The 9883-nt window shown below is 37.1% G+C and overlaps 1 protein-coding gene across 1 annotated transcript; it reads left to right on the forward strand.

The window, feature by feature from the left end:
- Window positions 1-7148: 7148 nt before the first annotated feature.
- Window positions 7149-9620, forward strand: LOC112146096 (bryoporin). The gene is made up of 3 exons (XM_024271739.2): window positions 7149-7930; window positions 8143-8251; window positions 9084-9620. Exons 2-3 carry the CDS (start codon window positions 8148-8150, stop codon window positions 9511-9513), a joined length of 534 nt encoding a protein of 177 aa, XP_024127507.1. The 5' UTR covers window positions 7149-7930; window positions 8143-8147; the 3' UTR covers window positions 9514-9620.
- Window positions 9621-9883: the final 263 nt, after the last annotated feature.

Here is a 9883-nt window from a genome sequence, read left to right on the forward strand (position 1 = left end):
CGTTTTTAACGCGACAAATCTGACAGCCCTAATTACTTGCAATAATGCTAGTGTGAATGCTGTAAGATGAATTTTGGCCGCTGAAGATGCTAGTGCTGATGGCAAAAGATGGTGAAATTGATAGCTAAAAATGCAGAAGCAGATAGCCAGCTAAAATCTAAGCTAAATTCCAAATTAGCCTAAAAAACAACAAAAAAATCCTAAATTAGCCAAAGCAGCTAGAATATAGCTGAAATATTAGCTACACTCCAAATTAGCCTAAAAAATGGAAAAAGCCTAAATTAGCCGAAATAGCTAGCATGCAGCTGAAATATTATCTTAACTCCAAAATAGCCTAAAATTCTGAAAAAAAATATAAAATAATAATATTTTTGATAATAACTTAGGTTAGCCAAAACAACTAGAATGTAAATATTAGCCTAACTCCAAAACAGCCTAAAAACTTGTTTTTTTTTAATTCTGAAATTGGTAGCTAAAAATGCTGTAGATAGCTGAAATTGCTGAAACTAATAGCTGAAAACATTGAAGCAGATATCCACCTAAAATATTATCTAAATGCCAAATTAGCCTTAAAAAAATGAAAAAAAAACTATATTAGCTGAAATAGCTAGCATGCTGCTGAAATATTAGCTAAACTCCTATATAGCCTAAAAACCTGAAAAAAATCCTGTTAGCCAAAATAGCTAGCATGTAGCTGAAATATTAACTAAACTCTAAAATAGCCTAAAAAACCTTAATTATTGCCAAAATAGTCCAAAAAGCTAGAAGAATGCCATTATAACTTTTAACTTTACACTTCAACTCCATATAGTATAAAGTAGCAACTAATCGACTATTAAATTTGTCGTCGACTATTTTAATAGTCGATTAGTCGACTAATCATGGCAGCCTTAGTGTCCACAGATACTATCTTGTGTGCACCAGTTAGTTTCTAGTGTGAATGCTTACTAAGCAAAAACTAAATGTTTCTCTGTAATTCCTACCCTAAAGAAAACCGACACATTTTTGACATACAATGCTTTTAGAAGTTTTTTATTGGAAAGCTGACAAAGGAACCCTATAATGTTATCATATAGTAAATGAACAGACTAAAACTCTAAAAGCCACATTTCCTTGTTTTTGCAACATGAACCTGAAAGTAGATTTTTTAAAGGCTATAAGAAAATATTTAAATTAAGTGAACAATTTAAAGTAACAGCACTGAGGAAAATAAAATCTACAGGTGTGATAGCAGAGATTAAGAGAAAAAAAATGCTCCAGAGAAGAAAGAAAATCACTGATACTATACTACATAAGAGCTGAACAACTAACAAAAAAATCTTTTAGGTAAATTTGAACAAATCTGTTCTGTTTCTGAATGGTAAAAGAAATTTTAACACTTTTATATCAGTCTAAAACCATCGAGACACATCTGCTAAAGCCACCCACAGAGGAGCAATCTCCAATGATTTTTGTTTTCACACTTCCTAAGTGGCCAATGCCAGATCCCTGAGCTCCCTAATGTTGATGTCACATTTGGAAAAAAAAGAAAAAGGCATTCTGGGAAGAGGTAATAAAAAAACACACATACATTAACATCTATCATTGGGTGACAAGGCTTGACTGTTAGTCTAATAATGGGAACACACTGTCAACACTTTCAAAAATAAAAGCTGTTTGCACCACCAGCTTCAGAACTATTTATGTCATTGATTCTTTTATGATGATTGTACTAAAGTGGTATTTCTTTGTAAAACAATTACAGCTGAAAAAGGTTTGGGAAATATCTCTCAGAATATGCACAATCATGTGTTTTACTTTTTTAATTATAGTAATAGTAAAACTACAAAAGATATGAGGTATTAAAAAATGATTTTTTAGAACTTTTATTAAGATCTCTGCCAAAAATAAATAAATAAAGACTGGTTTGTCATGTTTTAGTTGAAGTTTTTATTTTTATTTTTACTGGAGATCAGTTAGGCAGAACTTTTTGATATGAGCAAATACTACAGCTTAGTAGAGAAGAAGGTCTGCTTAATACTTCCAATTACAAGCCAGCTCAAATTTTGGCAAACATTTTATTGATGTTGGCATGACAAAGACGTTTTCATCCAAACTGGAGGCTGCTTGTTTGCTGTTCATTAAGAAACGATATAGTGCAGAACTATATAAGCGCCCTGGATTTAAAAGGTAATTCGGACACGATGCTCACTACTTCTCTTTCATTTTTCTAAACACCGGAAGTGACGTCACAGATTTCACGAAGTGAAAAACGAATAAAAATGAAAATTCCACGGCGTTTATTTATGACTCTACTGTGTTCTGATGGTGAAAATGTGGATGGTTTATTCAAATATTACATTTAAACACGTTTTTTTGTTCGAAATTGTTCGACCGCAATGCATTGTGGTCTATATCAGCTAATCAAGTGACCATCGATGTACGCTAGTTTTTCGCAAAGAATTCTGGGAAATTTAGAGTGCACTCGATTTTTGACTGCATTAAAACTGCATTCCCATAATCCACCACAGTGAAGCATCTGGGCTCTATATGCTTTTTTTATAATTTAATTGGTTAAAACTATTCTTCCAATTTTATTTAAAATATAGTGATTTATCATTATAAATCACATTAATGAGCTGGAAAATTGCACTTTAAAGCTATTTCCTTTTATTTTTTAAACAATCTTTTTGCAAATTGTTCTAAAAATATTTATCATAGATGTTAAATTTTTGTCCTCAAAAAGTACATTTTTTGCCTTCATCAGGCCATCGCTTCAATCAGAGAGTTCATGAGTTTGTCTGTCTTTAATTCTGATACCTTCATCACTGAATATTCAATTTGACTAAATCTGAAGAGCAAGCGCTCTTGTGAATCAGCCTTTGTGAATAGTAAGGTGCTGATTGCTTTCTAATTGTTTTGCTCATTTATTTTTGGAGGGGAAAAGTACATAATCTAGGTTACATTTAAATCAAATCAGTTAAACTCAAAGTGTTCTGAGGTTAATATTTTTGTTTGGGCTTTTTTCAGGTTTGAAGTCAATTATGGATTTTCAAGTGAACATAAATATCAGCACACATGGGAAGTAAAAGTAAAGTGAAACTGAACTGAACAACATCTTGTAGTCTGAAGTTGACATGAAATAATTTAAGTATAATACAGGTACTACAATGAAATGTAATGTTATATTGGGTAAATCTCCAATTACACTGAGAGATTAAGCTTGTTGCTATGTCTCTTCTTTGTCTTTCAGCGGTCACCACAATGAATCCCTCTTCTGCGTCCTCTTTGCTCACGCCATGTCCTCCATTACATCCCTCTTTGATCTTTCTCTCGCCCTCTTTCCTGGTAGTTCCACCCTCTGCATCCTTTTACCACATCATCACCAAATCATCTCAATTTGTTTCCCTGCATTTATCTCCAAAACATCTCACTGGAGCTGTTCCTCTGATGGATTCAGTCCTGATCCTGTCCATCCTCCCAAAGAGAACCTCAACATCTCCGTCTCTGCTTCCTACTCTGTCTTTAAAGATCTCTTCACTCATTGGCCAGGAATAAGAAGGGCGGGACAAAGCAACTAGAGGCTGAAATTATGGGAGGTTATGAAGGTAGGATGATAAGTGTTGATGACAGATTGTCGAGAAAACAGTGAGGAGCAATGTGTATCATTTTAAAAGATATTTTACTGAGCCTGCATGCGTCCGACTTCATTTTTATTTATGTTATGTTTTTAAGAGAATTGGGTTGAGGAACTACAAAGTGGCTTTTAGGATGAAGTCACAGCAGCGGTAGGCGCTTACCGCGCAAAAAGACACAGAAAAGCATGTAGAAAGACGCATTTTTAGTGATGTTTAAACAAACGTCCACACAAGTAAAGAGTTGAACCATTTTTTTCCTGTTTGAAAACACATCAATCATTGCTTTACATTTGTCTTGTTGCTTCATTTCTACGTTGTTTACATCATGTGACTACCAGCTACGTCGGCTGTTTTGATTCTGCTCCTGGACTACTTTGTATACCGTTCGAGACCACCTCGAATGATGGGTCAGAGAGCGGTTCCTGGCTGAAATAGTTGAAAAGACTGAAGCTGCTAGACAGCTGAAATATTAGCTAAATGTCAAATTACCCTAACAAACTAAAAAACAAAACAAAAAAAAAACTTAGGTTAGCCAAAGTAGCTAGTAGCCTATGTAGCTGAAAAAATAACAAAACGTAAAAATAGCCTAAAAAACAGAAAAAAGCCTAAATTAGCCAAAACAGCTAGCATGTAGCTGAAATATTAGCTAAACAAAGAAATAGCCAAAAGAAATCATAGTAAATGCCAAAATTGTCCCAAAAGCTAGCAGAATACCAATTTTTAAAACTTTAAAAATGTAACTTTTTAACATAATTATGAATAATAAAAATGAAGGAATATTTTTCCAGAATAAATCAACTTAAATAACTTTCAATATTTTTAGTCTCCATAAAAATATATTTTGTCAATATTGCACAAGTTAGAAATAAGCGCAATATAACATCGGGCCATTAATAACAATAAAATAAACTGATCTAGAGGGCCGGATCCGGTCCCCGGGCCTTGAGTTTGACACATGTGCTCTAAACCAACATGGCTGCTCTAGTCACTAGTCTTCTACATCTTTCCTTTCATTCTCCTTGACACCCTTTAGTCACACATCCCACCTGATACCTTCCTCCACCTGTTCCAACATGTTGAACATGCCTCTTCACCTCTTTTCCACACTCCCTGTTTCTCTGGACTGTTAAAAATCCCTCATCTTCTTCTCTTCTGTTTCTGTAACCGTTCGACTTCTTCTCATTTACACACAAAAACGGACCTACCTCTCCTTTCTAAGGCAAAACTCAACCTCAAGACTTTTCTCCACCTTCTGTTTGCTTTCATGACAAACTAAAGTGTCATCTGCAAACATCATGATCCTCAGAGGCTCCTGTCTTACCTCATCTGTCCATCACCACAGAAAACTTCTGGTTTTCTTGAAATCTTGAATTCCACTGTCACACCTACATCTTACAACTGTCCCACAACTAGAATACATATTCTGATCAACTCCAAAGTACGGCACCATCTTTCAGGAGTCTCTAAATCCATAAAGACACAGTTCAACTCTTTCTGACCTCCTCTGTTCTACTCCTAAAGCATTCTCAAAGAAAATATTGAATCTGCGGTTCTCTTTCTTGATTTGAAACCATACTGTTGCTCACAAATACTCACTTCTGACTCAGTCCACTTTCCACCACTCGACCATAACTTTATGGAGTGACTCATCAGCTTTGTGACTCTCCAAGATCCTACTAAACCTTCCAGTTGGCATATCTCTACTCTTTTGTTAATCTCTAAAGTGGCACAAGTGTGATTGTGATTATTTCAGTTTGATTAAATTTGTTTAATTTGCTTATCAAACAGGCTGATCACAAGTGCTGTTTATGAAAAATACTAATTCTTTCTCAGCCTTACTGATGTTGTATGATAGAGGATCTGATTCAAACCACAAGTTCAAAGGTTGGCCTGTGGGTGGCAGCAAAGGGGAGGTTATTCTGAAGCAAATTGTATGTGTAGTGAAAGTTGTATAAAGTTTTTTTTAAAGCTTGATGGGTCAAAATTAAAGTGGAAACATTAATTCAGTTTATGATACTATATAACTTAATTAAAACCTGATGAGGTGAATTTGTTTTGTTTGAGCAGCCATTAAACAAATATATTTATTTTTATCTTAAAAGATAATGGTTCCTTATATGTTTCCCCGTAACAGAATTTTATAAACTGTTTTGGATAATTTACGGACTGATGCGCAAATATATGAGGATATCACTATTATAAGATGATTGATATGATTTTTATGTTTTAGATTGGAACTGAACTAAGGCAGGGTGAGTAGTTTGGTGAGTCTTTCTGCCTTGGTGGCTGTTTTTAATGTTCAAACAGCAAATCTCAACCAAAAAAGTCATTTTGACTCAAATGTGTTTTTGAAAACTGCTATACATGATTTCAATTTTTAGATTTGGAGGTTCTCCATAAAACCCAGGAATTTGATCATTAAAATTAATATTTATCTTCAGGGATTACATGCGCTGGCTGTCATTTCTAATTTTAATGAGTTATTATCTCATTTTTCAAGAATACAAAGTTGGTTTTCTTGATATAATGAGATATTATCTTGTTATCAATCACAAGAAAATGATTTTAAAAAGATAGGGCAGGCCGTTTTTGGCTTCCGTATGTTTCTTTCCAAATTAAAGAAAAAAAAGATTATTCTGATTTTTTTTAAACATGACCACCCTGCCCCCCCCAAAAAAAGAGGTTTAAACTGAATTATGGGGGAAAAAATCATTACCCTTGTAACCAACCAGATCGTTTAATCTTGAACTTTCAAAGTATTTAGACTTCAAACCTTAGAGAAAATATACATAAAAAAGCATAACTCTGTGCTGTGTCACATAACACAATATTTCTTTTATTACATTTAATTACAAGTAATTACATCTGACTATTAGACCAGGTTCACACTGCATGCAGAAGCGCCGCGGTCTTCCGTGAAGTGTCGCGGTCCTCCGCTGAAGCGATGCGGACCTCTGCAGAAGTGCCGCGGTCCTCCGCTGAAGCGATGCGGACCTCTGCGGAAGTGCCGCGGTCCTCCGCTGAAGCGATGTGGTCCTCGGCGGAAGTGCCGCGGTCCTCCGCTGAAGCAATGCGTTCCTCCGCAGAAGTGCCGCGGTCCTCCGCTAAAGCGATGCGGTCCTCTGCTGAAGTGCCGCGGCCCTCCGCTGAAGCGATGCCGTCCTCGGCGGAAGTGCCGCGGTCTTCCGCGGAAGCGATGTGGTCCTCGGCGGAAGTGCCGCGGTCCTCCACAGAAGTGTTGCGGTCCTCTGTGGAAGTGCCGCGGTCCTCTGCTGAAGCGATGCGTTCCTCCGCAGAAGTGCCGCGGTCCTCCGCGGAAGCGATGCAGACCTCTGCGGAAGTGCTGCGGTCCTCCGCTGAAGCGATGCGGTCCTCGGCGGAAGTGCCGCGGTCTTCCGCTGAAGCGATGCAGACCTCTGCGGAAGTGCCGCGGTCCTCCGCTGAAGCGATGCGGACCTCTGCGGAAGTGCCGCGGTCCTCGGCGGAAGTGCCGTGGTCCTCCGCGGAAGCGATGCGGACCTCCGCGGCCGGCTCACGCAGTTATGATCATTTCGCCATCTGGTTTATGCTTTTCACGAGCGATCTGCGTCATTCCTGGCAGGAAGTCACTCTAAGACACACAAGGAAATCTGGTCAACTTTCAAAATATAATCAGTTTTTCACAATAAAATACCGCTATAGACAAATAAGATAATATTTATGTATATAAACAGAGTGTAAAGATAAAAATACAGTCTCCCCCTATTCGTGGGTGTTAGGCATCGGAGACCTCCTCGAATAAAGAGAATGTTGGCGTTATAGGAGAAGAGCAAGGTCTCTAAATTTACTTGTGTTAAAACGTGAGGTTCCACTGTAATCTGTCACCATCCTTAACTTGCAGTAGTTGAGCAATCACTTTATTATTTTTATATATTCTTATATTATTTTTCTATTTTAGGTTGTATGCATCCTTTGAAAGTATTGCAAATCTATTGCTAAAAATAAAAATGCAGACAAAAATTTCAGACGGATTTTACAATACCGTGCCTTAAGAACCTACCCGAGTTTTACACATATACCCTTCATGAAAGAGCAATAGTTAAAAAGCACATTTTTCACTATATGCAGTTAATCACTATATACACAGAATTATCATCAGGATTTTCATATTTTGAGTATCCATATTGAGTTGTAGCTCATTTTTTTTTACTTTGGACACGCCTGTTTGTGTAGGATCAAGTATCAGGGAGGGTCTATAACCGAAAAGACGACTCTCTGAAAGATCTGAGAAAGAGCTTGACGCTTCTGTTTGGCACCAGATTGATCTACAAAAGGTAAATTCTACTTTTTTTTGCCCAGATTATTATTGGCGTAATTTATCCTTATATACATGTTGATGTTTCGTTGACAGTTTCACCTCTTCTGCTTCCCACTTTATGAAATTTTAGAGCTCATTATACTTGTCTATGTGTAAAACATTTACAATCTCAGCCCCCAAAACTCCCTCTATATATAACCTGAGATTTCACTTACACTTTTCTTGCAGTCAAGATGCCAGAAACTGCAGAGGCTGTGTCAGCCACTCTGACCACCAACAGACATTGCACCATAGAAATTACCAATGTCAGCAGCAGCTACTGCCTCATCAACCCCAAGTAAGTCTGTGAATGCTTTTGCAAGTTTACAGCTTGTGAAATTGATTACATTAAAGTTATAATTTAGATCAACCTTTGATGCCTCTTCAGTCTTTTTATCCTTGAGAAATCAATAGTTTTTTTCTTAATAGTATCATTGTAAAAACAGTGTTGAAGAAAGGTTCGAGTTAATACAAAATAGATTTGTTAAAATAATTATCTGCTAGTTTTCTGTGGAACTGGTTGTATTATATTATTGAAATAAAACCATATTTATATATTTGACGTCCAAAATTAATATATACATACATATATATATATATATATATATATATATATATATATATATATATATATATATATATATATAATATGTATATATGTACATATATATATATATATATTTTTTTTTTAAGGCTTTCTGCTTCAGACTTTCAAAGAAGAGTGAAGATCTCGAGTGACTAAAAAAAGACAAACAACAGAACCATTAAAAGTTGTTCCTGCCTGCTGTAATTTGTGTCAAGCCTCCACATTTATCTAAGTTTGGCAGGACAGGACATACTTTGGATGAGTGGTTTCATGTGTGGCATTACACCGCTGAGAACATCCACTTATCCATCATATGGTGACATGCACTGCCTCATTGCACATTGCATGCAGGTACACTCACTGTTACTTAGAAGTTCACAGTAGTACCTCCAGTCAAACTCCATCCATCAGCATAAGCTGCTTCACCCCGGAAAGCGCCACTCTCAGAAAGTACACCGACAAACTGCTTAAAACTTAGTGATATGTGTGTGTTTGTGGGATTATCATGAATAAACAAATCTGATTTATTTCTATCCTCTCTTAGGGTCTACATGTCGAGTGGGTTCTCTTACCATCCACCCCAGCCCACGATTCGAACCACAATGACAGAAGTTTGCTCCTTCACCAAGGATGACCACACCGCCACGGGCGCGGTCGGCCTGCTAACCTACGACATGTTCCACATGCCAACCCGAGTTATCTCGCAACGCATGGCCATCATGTTCTCCGTGCCTTTCGACTACAACCTGTACAAGAACCGGCTGGCTGTGGGTGTGGTGGACCACTCCACCGCCTGCGACAAACATCTCTACGAGCGGATGTACGACGGGAAAGATCTCGGCAACTTCGCCCGCTCGGAGGCGAACGGGAGCGGGCTGGAACACCGAGCAGCATCTGTTGATCTGAGAGCGACCATGTCTGCGGTTGGCAAAGCTATCGTTAAAGTGGAGCTCTATGATAAAATGCATCATTAAAACTTGTTCTTGAATCCAAAGAGTGAATATTTCACGTGTGTCAAAGTCAAGGCCCAGGGGCCGGATCCGGCCCTCTGGGTAATTCCCTTCAGATCATTTTGTTTTGTTGTTATTAGTGGCCCGATTTAATCTTGCACTTATTTCTAACTAGTATAATTTTGACCAAATTATTTTTATGGAGAGTAAAATATTCAGTTATTTAAGGTTTAAGCTGATTTATTCTGGAATAATATTTCTGCCTTTTTATTATTCTTAATTATGTTAAACATTTACGGTTTTACTATCTTTTACTATTTTTTACTATCTTTTTGGACTATGTTGGGATTTACTAAGATTTTACTATTTTGGAGTTTGGCTAATATTTCAGCTA

This window comes from Oryzias melastigma, linkage group LG8, assembly GCF_002922805.2.
Source record: "Oryzias melastigma strain HK-1 linkage group LG8, ASM292280v2, whole genome shotgun sequence".
NCBI lineage: Eukaryota > Metazoa > Chordata > Actinopteri > Beloniformes > Adrianichthyidae > Oryzias > Oryzias melastigma.

Bases quoted from the DNA above. Each gene is read 5' to 3' on its own strand.
- LOC112146096 (XM_024271739.2), top strand. From the start codon at position 8,148: ATGCCAGAAACTGCAGAGGCTGTGTCAGCCACTCTGACCACCAACAGA. The intron at 8,252-9,083 runs GTAAGTCTGTGA...ATCCTCTCTTAG, and splicing joins TACTGCCTCATCAACCCCAA to GGTCTACATGTCGAGTGGGT.